The sequence below is a fragment of the Geospiza fortis genome, unplaced genomic scaffold, assembly GCF_000277835.1.
Source record: "Geospiza fortis unplaced genomic scaffold, GeoFor_1.0 scaffold121, whole genome shotgun sequence".
Classification (NCBI taxonomy): Eukaryota; Metazoa; Chordata; class Aves; order Passeriformes; family Thraupidae; genus Geospiza; species Geospiza fortis.
Window position 1 is genome coordinate 3,103,092 of NW_005054346.1, and position 15,082 is coordinate 3,118,173.

Here is a 15,082-nt window from a genome sequence, read left to right on the forward strand (position 1 = left end):
CGCGGTCACGTGAGCGGAACCCGCCAATAGGGGCGGGACGCCGCGAGCGCTGCCGGTCCCGGTCCCGGTCCCATCCCCCTGGCAATTAGCGAACTGGATAAAGGACACAGCTTCAGGCTGTGCCGGGGGAGGTTCAGGTTGAACGTCAGGAGGAATTTGCTCACAAAAAGGGTGATTAAACGTTGTAATGGGCTGCCCTTGGAGGCGGTGGAGTCACCATGCCCAGAGGTGTTTAAGAAAGGCTGGATGTGGAACTCCGGGCCGCTGTCTCGGTGACAGGGTGGGGGTCGGCCACAGGTTGGACTCGATGGCCTCACAGGCCCTTTCCAGCCTCGCTGCCTCCCTCATTCTCAGGCGGTGGGGAAGGGCAGCGGGCCTGCCCTGTCGCCGCCGGGGCAGCGCTGCCGGGTCCGCCTCGTGTGGTGCCTGTGCGGCTGCTCTGGGCTCCTCTGCAGCCCCGGCCGTGGCCGCCTGCGGCTCCTTGAGGTGCCGCTGTCGCCTGCGGCACCGCCGGTGGCTCCTGGGCTGGCTGTGTCCCATTAAAACCTTGTGGAAAGGAGGGCCGGGGCCGCTGTACGGCCGGGCGGGACGTCAGGATCGCTGTGGGGCAGAGGCGTGATGAAGGGGAGCTCAGAGTTTCTTCGGGCTGAATTGATTTAAGCATTACTTAGCGGGTGTTTTCAGCTTTAGAAACTACCGAGAACTTTACTCAAGCATTTTAAAATAAGCTGCGAAGGTCACGTGGAGGAACGAGGAAACAGAAAACTTTTGCCTTTATGGGGACCCAAACCATCGTAAAGGATCAAGATGCAGCACCTGGTGCTTTTAGAGGTTTTTTGCAGCCTTAACGATGTCTTGATTCGATATTGAACCAAATCTAATTTCGGTGTCTCGTGGGGTGGCAAATACTCACTTCGGATTTCGCAGGAGATGAGCATTCTCTGTCCATACAGCATCAGGTGTGGTTCACACTAGATTGTTTTACAGTACACGCTACACTTTATTTAAGCAGTAAATTCAACTTCCGGTGGTAACAATCTTTGCAGAGAAAGAGAATAAATCCGAAACAAATGGAGCTGCGCGAGGAGCGTGTTTCTGGACTACAGCGCTCGGACTACACTTCCCGGCCTGCACCGCGCCCCTCGCAGGAACAAAGAGCTCCTCGATTGGCGGGGGCCGCGCTCGGTAGGCGCCAATCGTGCCGCGCGGTGTGGCGCGGTGCGGGGTCAGAGCGGGCTCCGGTGGGTGGTGCAGGCGCTCTCGTTCCGGTGCTCAGCCCGCGGTTCCTCCCGAGCCTCTTCCCGTGCTCCGCTCACCGCAGGCCGCCCCGCCCCGCGGGACATGGGGGCGCGGAGCTGAGCTGCGAGTCCGCCCAGGAACGGTCCCAGCTGCGACGGTACGGCCCTGCCGGGGAGGGGAACAGGCCGCGCCGGGAAGGGCCGTGAGGGGGCGGCGTGTGCGGTCGAGACCCCCCCGTGCTGCCAGATCCATCCCGGAGCTCCTGCTGCTCGGTGCCTGCGGGGCTGGGGCTCCGCCGAGCGCGGGGCCTGGGAGCTGAGTCCCGGGGCCTGGTCCCCGCCGGGCTGAGGCCTCGGCCGCCTGGGCAGGGCTGGCAGCGGAGCTGTGCGGGTTCCTCGCCAGGGCCGCCCCGGCGAGAGCACAAAGCGGGGGGAGAGCGACAGACAGACAGGGCTGTGGTGCCTGGGTCAGGCTTTGATCTCAAAGCTACGAAGAGGAGACAAGAGCAGGCATCTGGCTCGCTGCTCTGCCAGACTCCTGAATTATAGATATCCTATTATAACTTTTAAGACCGCCTATTTGTTTTACTTAAAAAACTCTGGGAAGTGGGCGAGGGTGTGAGTTTTGATGGAATTGATTGTTGCAGGTCATGGAGAAAGGTGAGGATTTCAGAGTTGTTCCTGAGTTGGGGCTTAGGAGAGATGGAGAGGGGTCTGAGGATAACAGAATCGCATAAGGGTTTGGATTGGAAGAGACCTTCAAGAGCATCTAGTTCTAACCCCCCTACCCTGAGCAGGGACACTTTCCACTAAACCAGCTTGCTCAGAGCTCCATCCAAGCTGGCCTTGAACACTTCTAAGGATGGGGCATCCACAGCTTCTCTGGGCAACCTGTTTCAATGCACCACCACCCTTACAGCAATTTATTCTAATATTTAATCCCAACCTGCCCCCTTTCAGGTTAAAGACATTACCCCTTGTCCTATCACTATATGCCTTTGTAAAATGTCCCTCTCCATCTTTCTTGTAGCTCCCTTCAGATGAGTGTGGCCTAATGGAATAGGTGGGGGTAAAACTTGGTTTTGTGGGTGGGTTTTTTCAGAGGGTTAGAAAGAAAAAGGCAAAAGGTGATCAGGATGGAAAGAGTTGTAGAAATTAAATGGTGCTTGGGACACAGACCTGGAAGTCAGAGACTTTGATTAGCATCAGCTCCGCTCCTGACTTGATTTTTAAGTCTTGAATAATAAGTTCCTTTGTGTACTGTGGAAAATAGTTATTAATACTCAATAGAGCTGCTTTGGCTTTGTTTGTTTGGTGGTTTTGTTTGCTGAGGTTTTGGTTTGCTTTTTTTTTTTTTTTTTTATATTAGAGTTTTTTCCTTTGGAAACACACACTTGTATTGGTTGAGCTCCTGTATCTCCCAGTTGATATCTTTTTGATATCTGATCGTCCAGAGAAATAGTCTAGAGACTAATCTTTGGCCTGTACTTTTCATTCTAGCACTCTCCTGAAGTAAGAAACATTGACTAAGAGTTAACAGCATTTTTTTTCTGTGAAAATTTCAGAAATTATCAATTATCAAAAATTATCTGAAATTATAATTTCAAAAAAACCATAAATATATGTTTATGGTTCATTGTTTTTGGTGAATGTGATAAATTTATGTTCCTCAGAGGCCAACCTTCAGTGAAGAAAAACTATTTAATGTTGGCAAATGATGTTAAAAGAATGTGATCGCTTAAAAATTGTATTTGTTCTTTGTTTTGGGGGACAGTGAGTGATTTAACAAATTAACAATATGCATTCACTCCCACTTTTGTGCCTTAAGTTACTTGGCTGAGTTGGTACTGGCAACAACCAGGACTGCAGTTAGCGTTTAGGAGTTTCTGAGGCACAAAGAAACTTTTTTTTGCACCAAGATTTTAGCATTTTCTTTGAGCAAACTTATGCTTTTGTTGCCTGTTAAGTAGTTATTATTAAACAACTCTGCAATCTGATACTCTCACACTAACACGTGTCTCCTTTGAAATTGATCTGGTAGTTTGGACTTCCACTGCAGCAAGGCGTGATCTGCTTGCTCTCTTTTTATCGAGGGATACTTGTGAAAAGAAGAAAAAACAACTCAAACCCAGCCTCCAAAGCCTTTTCTGCCTTTGAATGTATGGCATTCCATTAGTTATTTGATATATGGATGAAGAATAAAGCTTAATGTTCACTGTTCTTGATGCACTGTTAATATTTTGTTGACTTTTGTGGTTCATTTTTTTGTAAAATTCTTTGATTGCCGAAGCTGCTCTGAAAATACTTTGGTTTTGCACCCCTGCACAGAAGTATGTTTATGGACTTCTTGGGTGCCTTGTGAGAGACTGGATTTATTGAAAACATTTTTCACTAGTGTAAGGAGCAAAAAACTAACACACAGTACTCCCATAAAGATTGACTAGTCTAAAATGACATACAGGAAACAAAAACGTTATTATCCAAATATATCTATTCTCTGCATAGGAAGTTTAGATTTCCAGTTTATAAATTTCAGGACCCATATCCTGATCAATTCCATCAACTTTCCATGAATTCTGGTCCTTGGGTTTTTTTAGACCTTTTTGTTTAGAGCAAATCATTGCCTTTGTGCTTTTTTTGTCTCTGTTTTAATTGATGATAAATGTTGTGATAGGAGTAATATTTTTTTTCAGCAGGTATTTTGTATGAATGGTGCAGAAAAGATGAATTCTGCTATGAGTGAGGAGCCTGATGCACTATCTGTGGTTAACCAACTCCGAGATCTAGCAGCTGATCCGTTGAACAGACGGGCCATTGTTCAGGATCAAGGATGCCTGCCAGGTCTCATTCTGTTTTTGGACCATCCCAACCCTCAGGTTGTTCATTCAGCTTTACTAGTAAGTATTCTGAAGATAAATTTCTATGTTGGTAGGGAATTTTTAAACTTTGTCCAGCAGGTTGTTTAAACAAGCAATTTACAAATAAAACTGTTTAAACAAGTGAAAATGTGAAAAATAATGCCTGATTTTATATTATGTTGATATTCATTACATGTGGTTTTTTTTAAAAAACATGTATTTTTAAACTGACACATTGTTACAGGGGATTTTTAAAAAATATATTAATTTACTTTGCATTTTTTCCCTAATACAGCTATTTCATTTTTTGTGTGGAGGGAGGTAAGGACCCTTAAATCTCTTTTTTAAGATGAAGCCATAGAGTTTGGTAAATATGGACAGTGACTTGATATTCACTTTATAAAAATCAAAATCCAGTCATAGGATAACTTAGGTTAGAAACAACCTCCCAAGGCAATGTAGTCCAATCCCATGCCCAAATCAGGTGCACTCAGATCACAACTCATGGTTATGTTCACTTGATCTTCAGCACCTTGAAGGATGAAGATTCCATAACCTCTCTGGCACACTGTTCCAGTGTTTGAACAGCCTCATGGTATTAAAAACAAACAAGCCAATACATAATCTCTCAGTATTTAGTACAACTTCTTCCAGCTTTTGCCTGTTTCTTCTCATTCTAAATCATACACACTGAAGTCTTGATTTCGTATCCTGAATTGTAATATTAGCTTAAAAAATTTATTTCTTGCTTAGAAATGGGAGAAATAAAAGTCAGAACTTAGTAATTTCAAGAGTTGAATTGGAATTCTAAGATTTTAAGTTAGTTAAGTTTATGTGGTGCTCCTTTTTTTTTCAATTACATCATTACTTAATTGTAAAGAATTTGTGAAAGAGCAAAGAGCTCTGGCTTTTACATGTGTACATGGCAGGTGTACGTTATTCTTTATATTACTGAGACTTATCTGTACCATAATTCTTTGTTTTTCATTTATGTTGTTTCCATAGTGGATATTAGTGGACTTCTTCAAATTACTTGAGTGACTGATTTCTTTTGTATTTGGGGAGGGGGGTCCCATAAGGAAACCTATGTCCTGCTAACTGTTTTTGCATAGCATTTGGCAGACTGTAGTTTTCTTCAGTAGGAGAACACAGATTTGAATTTACTGTTCTTGGAAATGTGTTGCATTGGTTTTCTGCCCAGTGTAGTTTCCTTAGGCTGTGATCTTAAAAGAAGTTCTTGTTTGGATGTCCCACTGGCTTTTTCCTTCCTTTGTTATGTTGGGCTGTGTATTCTCACTGCCTGCTTGGGATTTGCAAATCAGTCTCTTGATCATGTTACAAAAACTAGTTCTACATAAAAGGACTGGTTTTGTCAAGAGCAGTGAGCACTAATCCAGTTTGCAGTGTGGTTCCACAGCCCCTGACAGTACTAAGTTGTGTTGAAGGGAAATCTCCTTGGGTGGGGATGGGAGGCAGAAGGATTGTCCCATGGAGTGATAACCTACAGTTAGAGTGGGTTGAGAATCAGGATTTAGAGACCAGGATGTGGCTGCAATGAGAAATGGATCAGTTCACTGTGGATACAAGTTCTAGTCTGCTACTCAGACTCCTTGTGTTAATGAGTTCTTGAACTGCTTAGATTTTGAAGGTTTAAATATCTTTGCTGACAACTTTTTAGCCTTCATGTTTTATATTTTTCCATTTTGAAAAGTCTTTTTGTTTTTGTAGTCATCCTGTTGGTCAAAAAGTGCTTATTTTTGAATGGGAATAGTTAAAAGTAATGATCTTCCATTAAATGTGTACCTACTAAAAGGATGTGCAGCACTAACTTTAAATTTCTTCTCTGCTCAGAAATTCCTGTACTTGAAATTGTAATAATCTGTATGAATCATAATAGTTCCACATTTAACTTTTTTTATGTGTTGTAGAACTTCTCAGGGAGGGTGGGTTTTTTTGTATCTGATGAAGAATTGATATGTATGTTCTGTATATTTCTATTTCTGGTTTTCTCTAGTCTTGATTTCAGAAATTCTTTATGATACACTTCAAATGTTAGAATTTTTGAATGATATAAATTTAAAAAATCAGAAGTAACACAGGCAATACTACTATTTTTTCCCCCTGAAATTTGGACTAAAATTTTATTAAATAGAACCCTGAAGTTAAGGAACTACTTTAAAATTTCACATGAAAACCATCAAAGATGTCTTTTTATCAAGACTGGCAGCAGTGTATTTTGTGTTCAACCATGCAGGTATTCATTATGTTGAGCTTACTTGATGAACTCACCTATGTGAGCCTTAAAGCTAACACAGGTAAGTGTTTAGCTGAACAGAAGCCGAGCCAAAGTTCATATCAATAGCTTTCCCTATGCTTTCAGTATACTGGATTTAATAAGTGTAAATGATCTCACTTCTTTGAAGGGATACCTTTGTATCTCCTGTGGAAGGCAGGAGAGATGGGAACTTCCTAGTGTTGAAAAGTTGGGTCAATTAAGTTGGACTCATGACTTTGGTCTTATTTGAGCTGTGACTCAAAAAATTAGCTGTTAAGAGAATAGGTTTTTCTTTGTCCAGCTGAGTTGTACTGTTACTAAATTGCCAGAAGAAAATAAGAAACTTGTTACACCGGCAAGGATACATTTCATAGCATGCAAGTTATTTGAGAGGTATCATTTAGGTACTTCCCCATAGTTAAAAAGTAAGATATAAATGGATATACAACGTTTATAAGCTGCAACTATTGATACTGGTCCTCACAGGAAATAACAAAAATCACATCTCAGGTTCTTACCATGCCAGACAGCAGCCAGAGTTTCTTGAAAGGCAATAAAACAGTCTTGTTAATTTTACCTGGTATGTGCAGAAGATGACTTGGAAAAAACAAGCCCTGATGATTAGTCCTCTATTTCTGAAGGGATTAAGGAGCATGTTATTTTTAAAGCAGTTACTGTGCAGTGTAGCTGCTACATGGCTATATATAAAGAGTTGGTGTGCTTCTAAACCTTGTGTCACAAACCCCATTTTATAAATCACTGTATTTATGTATTGCAGGATTTTTCAAGTGCAGTTCTTGTACCTACATGAGTAAAACACCTTTGGAGGCTCCTTCTAAGAAAACTTTCTCAGCACAAGCAATAGAGAGATGTCTCATGAAAAGAAGGACTGACATTTTAATTGGAAGAGTGTTATGTTAAGAGGATCATATGAATATGCAGTTACCAGCTGGGGTCAACAGTGTAAAATTGTGCAAAGAATCTACCTTGAAAATCAAGTAAACAAAACCTTGAGCAACAAATAAGTGTAATTTCCCAGTTTAGGTCACAGTAAGCTAAGAAGCTTGCTGTTGCTGGTGGTCTTATTCCTGTATGGAGTGATGAAATTGCAATTGGTCTTCAAAAGTTTATACATGTTTTAGACCTCCTTTTGTGGACAGTAGGAACTTGGTAGTGGTGAGGTTTCTATTTCTAGTACTGGGGGAGCCCACAGAATTGATGGAAATTATACTGGAAGCATCACGTATAAAAATTACTTTAGATCTCAGGTCATATAAATGTTTATTGGAAGGGACTTCTGGAAGTCATTCACTTCAGTTTCCTGTTTGAATTGGGACTGTCACCAGCACTCAATCAGGTCAGTTGTAGCTTTGTCTCGTTCATTCTGCAGTTCCACTAGGTCATCTGTTCCAGTGTTGTACTACCTTCAGAGGAAAAAAGCTTTTTGTTATACCGGATTTGAACTTTCCAAGCTACAATTTTTGGCTGTTCCCCCTTGTCTGCTGCTGTAAAGGAAAGTTGGGCTCGACCATCTTTGTGAAGGCTTCTTGCATAGCTGTAGACAGCTGTTAAATTGTCCCTTAGGCTCTCAGCTGGTATTAGCAAACCTAGTCTCTCAGCCCTTTCTCATAGATTAGATACTCTGTGCTTTCTGTGTATTTATAAAAATAAAATATTTTTTTAATGTTCATAGTAGGTGATAATCCTTTCTCTCCCTACTAGACCTGCCTCTGTGACTGTTTGCAGATGTGCACTAACAGAAATGACTGATGATGTGCTGGATGTATTGCTGATCTGCTGTGCTCCTCTTTCTTTTAGGCTCTCCGCTATTTGGCTGAGTGCCGTGTCAACAGAGAAAAGATGAAAAGTGAGTTGGGTATGATGCTCAGCTTACAGAATGTAATACAAAAGTAAGTAAGGAATGTTGGATCCAAACAGTGTAAACATATAATTGTGGTACAAAATGCAACTTGGACTGAATTTGTATACTAAGTTTTTAATACTGCCTTCTCGAAATTATGTGGCTGCAAGCAATTAAAGATTTTCATTTTATGGTATTTTGAAGTAATCAGACCATAGCCTACAAGTAGTATTAATTTGCAGGTCATTTGCCAAACAACAAATTTTCTTTGCCTTGTTACAATATAACTAATCTTGTCCTTTTCCTTCAGGTTATTTTATAATCCTTCTCATTATATAAGGTTATCTTAAAGTAGTGCAGTTAAAGAAATTGCCTGGCATCTGCCACATTTATTCTTTGGACCCCCACCTTTGGGTAGGGAATTTGTTTCAGTGTATTTCTGGAAGTAAGTACCTGCAGTTCTGTGTTGAGAGAACATCTTGCAGGTAGAGTAGAAATTAATGAGGTTTATAGTGGTCTCTGATATCTTTGTATAAGGTGTCAGATGGGTTATGTCTCTTAAAACTTGTGATTGTTGGATTTTCTCAAGATTTATAACTGCTGAGTTAGAAATCAGCAGATTCACACTGGAAATGATGCACTTAATCAACAGAAATTTATGTGATTAACTAAGATGAATCATTATTCAAAAGAAGCCCCAACAGCCTCCTTCAAAGATTATTCTGTCATAGCAGAAATTAACTTTCCGTCAAACTATCTGAAGGTGGTTATTTTACACACAGTTTGGTAGTGCTCTGTTGGAGCTCTGGACTTTGGAGATGTGAGGAGTTGTTCCATGAGGGTGAAGAGTCATGTTGCTGCATTGAGATGCCTCAGATGAGTGTTTAAAACAATTATTTAGAATAGGGTAAAACACAAGTGGAATTGTATATTAAATATTTAGGTAGAAAAGTTTTGAATATTTTAATATGTTAGTTAAACCTCTGTCACTTGTGCTGTAGCGTATGAGTTTCTTTTAGAAAAAACACAAGGCTAGACTTTGCTAGTTCCTTCATCCCACAGCCTCTTCGGTTTTGGTGGTGTGTCCTATTATCATAGAATGTTAGAGGGTTGGAATGGACCTTAAGGATCATCTAGTCCCTACCCACTAGACCAGGTTGCTCAAGACCTTATCCAACCTAGATTTGAACACTGCCAGGGTTGGGACACCCACAACCTCCCTGGGCAACCTGTTCCAGTGCCTAACCACCCTCACTGTAAATAATTTCTCCCTAATATCTAACCTCTTTCAGTTTGTACCTATTGCACCGTGTCCTATTGCTACAGTTCCTGATGAAGAGTCCCGCTCTGGCTTACCAGTAGGCCCTGTCAGAAACGGAAAGGTTACAATGAGATTTCCACCTACAGCCCCAACTTGCTCAGCCTGGCTTTGTAAGGGAGGCGCTCCCGTCCTCTTACCAACTTTGTGGGTCTCCTCTGGACTTGCTCCAACATTTCTGTGTCCTTATGTTGAGGACACTGGAACTGTGCTCAGCAGTTTGGGTGGGGTCTCATGAAAGCAGAGTAGAGGTGGAGAATCACCTCCTTCAACTTGCTGGCCATACTGCTTTTGATGCTGCCCAGGATTCAGGATTATTATTGGATATTACAGGATTATCGTTGTATTTTCCTCTGTCTGACACTCCTTATCTATATGTGTGAACCTGAAGGAGGGGAAATTATGGTTTGTACTCAAGTTCTGTGTGACCTAGGAAATACCACTTCTGTTTACCTTTAAGCACTTCATTAATTGTGCTAAAGCTAAAGATGATTAGGTATTGACATGGAATTCAGCATTATGCCTGAGTATCATCTTGTGATTCTCCACTTATGCAAAACACAAGGATTTAAAATATGTGTCTTAAAAAAGAAAAATGAACCAAGGTACTAAAATTTAGAAGAGATGTGTCAATTTTTTAAAAATAATGTAAAAATTAGGTGTTCTGATATGATGTATGGAAAGAAAAATAGAATTAAGTCTTAAGATATTCAGCTTTTCTAAGGACAAGCATAATTAAGTGAAATATACAGAAGTCTTTGCTAATTTTATAATAACAATAAGACCTGAAACGTTTAGGTAATAACAGAAGAATATGTTTCAAAAGAACCTACTTTTAGTATGGATTACATGTCTATTTAGAGTGCAAAGACATTCTGTAAAAGTTGAGAGGGGAGTGATAGTTCATTTTCAGTCTCTGATATTACTTGGGAAACATTAAAGAATTTTATGGAAATCTCTTCAACAACATTTTTTTTTTTAATTTCAGTTTCAAGGGCCAAAAGAGCAAAGTTCAGATATGTGCAGAAAATGAGAGATAAGTCAATGAAAACTGGAAATCTTGTAGGTGTTTTTTTTTTTTTTTTCTAGAAAGCTCTTTGGCAACAGTAAGAACATACGTTGGATTTGTATGCTTGTAACATTTGGAAAGTGTGATATCATGAAAATTTAAATACATAGCATCTTCAACCACAAGACTTTGTCATGTGCTTGTCAGGATTTTAGGTTTTAATGTTGACAGGAAATGCTGAAGTTGAGTTTTGTACTGCCTGCATAAATATGGGGAAAGATGGTAGAAAAGTGCTGAGAAGATAAATGTAGACTTCTTTTTTATCAGAATTAGGTTTTGGGTTCTGGGGTTTTTTATTAGAAAGTCTGTAGGACAGAAAACAAGGTCTCTACTGTCTTTGATTTGCCTTACAAAATGCAGGGTGTAGTTTTTAATTGATTTTAGTTTACTAGAAGATGATGTAGTCTGTTGAACTGAAACTAGACATTAATGGATGCTTGGGTCTAAATTACTTCGTGCTCTCTGTTCCTGTGTACTTTCCAGAATCTGTGTATTTAACTCATTGCTCTATCCAAAATATTTTTATTATTTTCAGAATTTAATTTGGGATTTAAATTTTTTTGGTAATGTGGTACAAAAATGCAAACAAATTATACAAAAAAAATAGGAACTTCTGTCAGAATTCTGCTTTTCCTGTTTTTGCTTCTTTCTTTTAAGCGAGACAGAACCCAGCATCTTTTGGACCAGAAGTTGTAGTCAGTGCTTTTAGCTCCTTACAGATGCTGCGCATCCTGTCATCTGAATAGTTCCTTTTCACCAAGGATTTTTCAACTCTCACTGTCCATTTTCTCACTTAACTAAATAATATTCAGTGGCTTTCCCTGTTCAGTGCCGATTTATGACAAACTGTATTCTGCCACTGATAAAGCTGTGGTGTGTCTTCTCAAGCAATGAGATGGAGTGCAGGCAAATCACAAACTGAATAATTGTCATATTTCAAACTTATGTTCAGCAGTGCTGAACTGACGCTGTGCTAGGAAGTGGAGGTGTTTTACCATTCCAGTTCTCTTTTGCTTTCAGTTATGCAAATCCTGAAATTTGGGGGCTTTTCTCATCATGTGTCTTTTTATAAGCCTTGAAGCTTTCTGTGTTGGAGACCTCAAGTTCAGATACAGAATTTTTTCTCATAGCCTAAGTGCAGCTAACAAGTCTAACAGATCTTTAGATGGTCAATGCCATCAACTGGAAAGTAGTTGGAATTGGTTTTCTACTGTTGGCGTCTTTTAGTAGTACATGGGAGCGTCAGGCACAAGCCCTAACCCTTCCATTGTAAGTAATACACAACCAATGGAAAAAGGCTATGCCACTTAATTAAACTCAATATCATGATGGCAAAATACTAATTCTTTCATGAAGACTACTGAGGATGAGAGTTGAAATTGAGTGCTGCCTGTTTATCCAATCATAGAATCATAGAATAACCTGGGTTGGAAGGGACATTAAAGATCATCTCGTTCTAAGCCCCTGCCTTGGGCAGGGACACCTTTTACTCAAACAGGTTGCTCAGAGCTCCATCCAAGCTGGCCTTGAACACTTCTAGGGATGGGACATCCTCAGCTTCTCTGGGCAGCCTGTGCGAATGCCTCACCACCCTCACAGTGAAGAATTTCTCCTGTGCTGGGGATCTCAGTGATAAGTGGTAAATTGCACTGCATCATGAACAAGGAGTAGGAAATATTTGGGACATCTGAGTTCCACAGTTCTTTAAAGTACCTTCATGTCTCCTTCCATGGTTTATCAGTCCTCTAGTATTATCTGATCAACTTTTTGGTGTTTCGCTTGTTCTAAGTGTTAAAGCTTAGCTGTGAAAATCATGTTGCTGCTCAAAACTGATGTCTGGCTGACTCCTTAGTTGATACTCCACCTATGGAACAAAGAATAGGTTTCAGGTTCACTGTGATCGATTTTCAAGCCATATGAACACTAGATTTTGCTAACAGAAAAGTAACAAATTTTAAATGTAGGTCCTGGAAGCTACAGTTTCTACAGGAGAAGTATGGAATGTCAGCTCTGAGGAGTACAGAATGAAAATTTGATGGCAACTAGATATTTTTATGTTTAGGATTTGTTTTCTGACTGAACTTGATTTGAAACACATGACTTTCTAAGCATCTTCATGTGAAAGACTATATACTTTCACATTTTCTAGGACATATGAAGAGCTGTTTCAGCTTTCATGGAACACTTCAAAACATTTTTCAAGTATAAAAATTTCTGGTTCCCTGTTCTTTACTTGCTGCTTTTTTCTTTAGCAAGGGAGGTTTTTTTTTTCTTTTGTTCACCTACATCTGCTTATTTTTAAGTGAAACTTGAGGCATTTTTCCGTGTTATAAGCTAGGAATAAGCAATTGTGTTGGAGAGATAGCAGACCTTTAAAATCTCTACCTGGAGGTTTCCAAACTTCTCTTTTTTTTATGGCTGATATTACAAAAATGTTACACTCCCTTGTCATGTGTACATGCAGAAGTGGTTGCATGAATAGGTAAAAAAAGAGAGAAGTGATTGAAGCTCTTTGAATACTGGTATTTCATTGTATTCCAGCAGTCATCAGCAGTAATTTAATATTGAAAACTGGTTTAGTTGCTGGCTTTATGAATTGTGTAGAGGACTTAATGTGTCCATATGGACTTTCTAAAATGTTATTAGCAGCTTCTAGAATTAAAATTAATTAGGATTTATTGCCTACAAGGAAATACACTCATTTGTGTTCAGAGTGAAAGTGTCTTTTGATGGACAATAAAGGTCAAAGTTCATAATTTTTCATAATCTTTATGAGCAGCATAATCATGCTGTTTCAGTATAACTAGTATGTATTTAAAAAAAACACTGATGAAGAGTCAATGTACTAAATAGCTCTTATTATGGAATGGCAAATTACTGAGAGTAAAATTCCAATTACTTAGCTAAAAGAGCTTTTCAAGATAGTCTTCCTTTGCCAGGTTGTCAGATTTAACAAGCTGAACTAAATCCAGTGCATTAATCAGCTCTTCCAATTTATTACTTGCCTAAGAAGATTAGGGCAATTAATATGTGTTTAATTAGAGTCCCTTGCAGATCTGGTAAAATACATGCAGTCTATAATTGCTGACTTCTTACTCAATTTTAATTTTTGGTACTCTTAATTACCTGCACTTTTTGAAAATTTAATTATTCACTGAAACCAGCAAGATTTAAATTTATGATATCTGACAAAGAAAAAAGGCAAAAGCCAAATATTTCAGATAGTATTTGTTGAAATTAAAATAGTAGAGATGTTGCATCACAACAGTTTTATAGTTTTTTTGTTGTGTGGCATACTATTTTTTCTTCTTTGTGAGAGGATGATTGGTTGGAGAAAGACAGGGCAAAGGCCATGTATTAATTAGCAAGTAGGCAAACTATGTATTTAAAGGGATATCTGATGATTAAAGAGAAGTTGCCATATAGCTTCAAGGTAATACTTTGTGAGAAATTACAGTTAAAAACTGTAAATTTCTTACATTTAATGCATTTGTGTTATTAAGTGGAATGCTTAAATTCTGACCTGCAAAGGAGAAGGAAACAGCTTTTTATAGATTGTAGAGATTTTATTTTTCTCTGCCTGAATCACTTAGTAATGCTGTTTTTGTAATCCTTGGCATGTGGGGTTTCTTTAACATGTCAAAGTTGAGAAACAGTTGAGATTGGGTAATGGGAAGCACAATTCTGTTGCATGATTATTTTTGAATTCTGCAGTACTTGAGATTATGCATTGAGAAGTTGTGTTTTTGGAGAAAAATATGATTATCCTAGGCCTTGGATTTTCATGTGAGCAGTAGGTTCCAAAAACTTTGGTTTTGGTTACTATTTCCAAATTGTACTGTATCACCTGAAGGAAGAATAATACATCTGTCTGTTCCATGTTAACTTTCCTGGGCTTTCCTTTCTTGGTTTTTTTCCCAATAAAATTACACTCTTGGTTGCTGGTGCATCTCTGGGCTGTGGGGCTCCAGTGTATTTACTGCTGGAGCAATGTGTTTGATAATAATAGAAGGTCACAGCAGGAAGATGCCTGCAGGCTGTTCTGTTCACATTGTTAAGCAAAGTAGCTTAATATCCTCCTCTCCCCTGGATACCCTGAGTTTCTTTAAAGAATGTTTTTATTGTATATTTTCTAAATGGTGCAAGTTTTGGAAATAGATTGTTTCTTGAAGTTACTTTTGAAAAAGCATCCTCTGCCCCCTTTCCCCCAAAACAAAACAATGAAATATTACAAAATGTGGGAGACATCAGTATGTCCTCTTTAAAAACACCATTTGTTATTTTTTCTAAATAACTGAAGGCTCCTTTTGTCTATCAAAGGCTTTCTGTTATTTCAAGGAGGTTATATCTAGGGGAGAGGGTTTAATGTAGTGAGCTACCTCAGTTAGTTAGGAGTGTTCTCAGTACGAGTTGTGCTCTTCTTATTTGTGGCGAACTAACAAACAAAAAAACAACCAATAACT

The 15,082-nt window shown here is 39.5% G+C and overlaps 1 protein-coding gene across 2 annotated transcripts in view; it reads left to right on the forward strand.

Moving 5' to 3' along the window:
* The first annotated feature begins 1,210 nt into the window (after positions 1 to 1,210).
* ARMC1 (armadillo repeat containing 1) overlaps positions 1,211 to 15,082 on the forward strand; it is a 34,079-nt gene continuing 20,207 nt past the window's right edge. Inside the window, exons 1-3 of one of the 2 annotated variants that reach the window (XM_005423045.3) lie at positions 1,211 to 1,396; positions 3,932 to 4,135; positions 8,190 to 8,281. In XM_005423045.3, coding sequence (XP_005423102.1) covers positions 3,944 to 4,135; positions 8,190 to 8,281 — 284 coding nt within the window. In that variant the 5' untranslated portion in view covers positions 1,211 to 1,396; positions 3,932 to 3,943. The remainder of the gene's footprint in view (positions 1,397 to 3,931; positions 4,136 to 8,189; positions 8,282 to 15,082) is intronic. The other variant, XM_031058647.1, reaches the window with a different exon arrangement.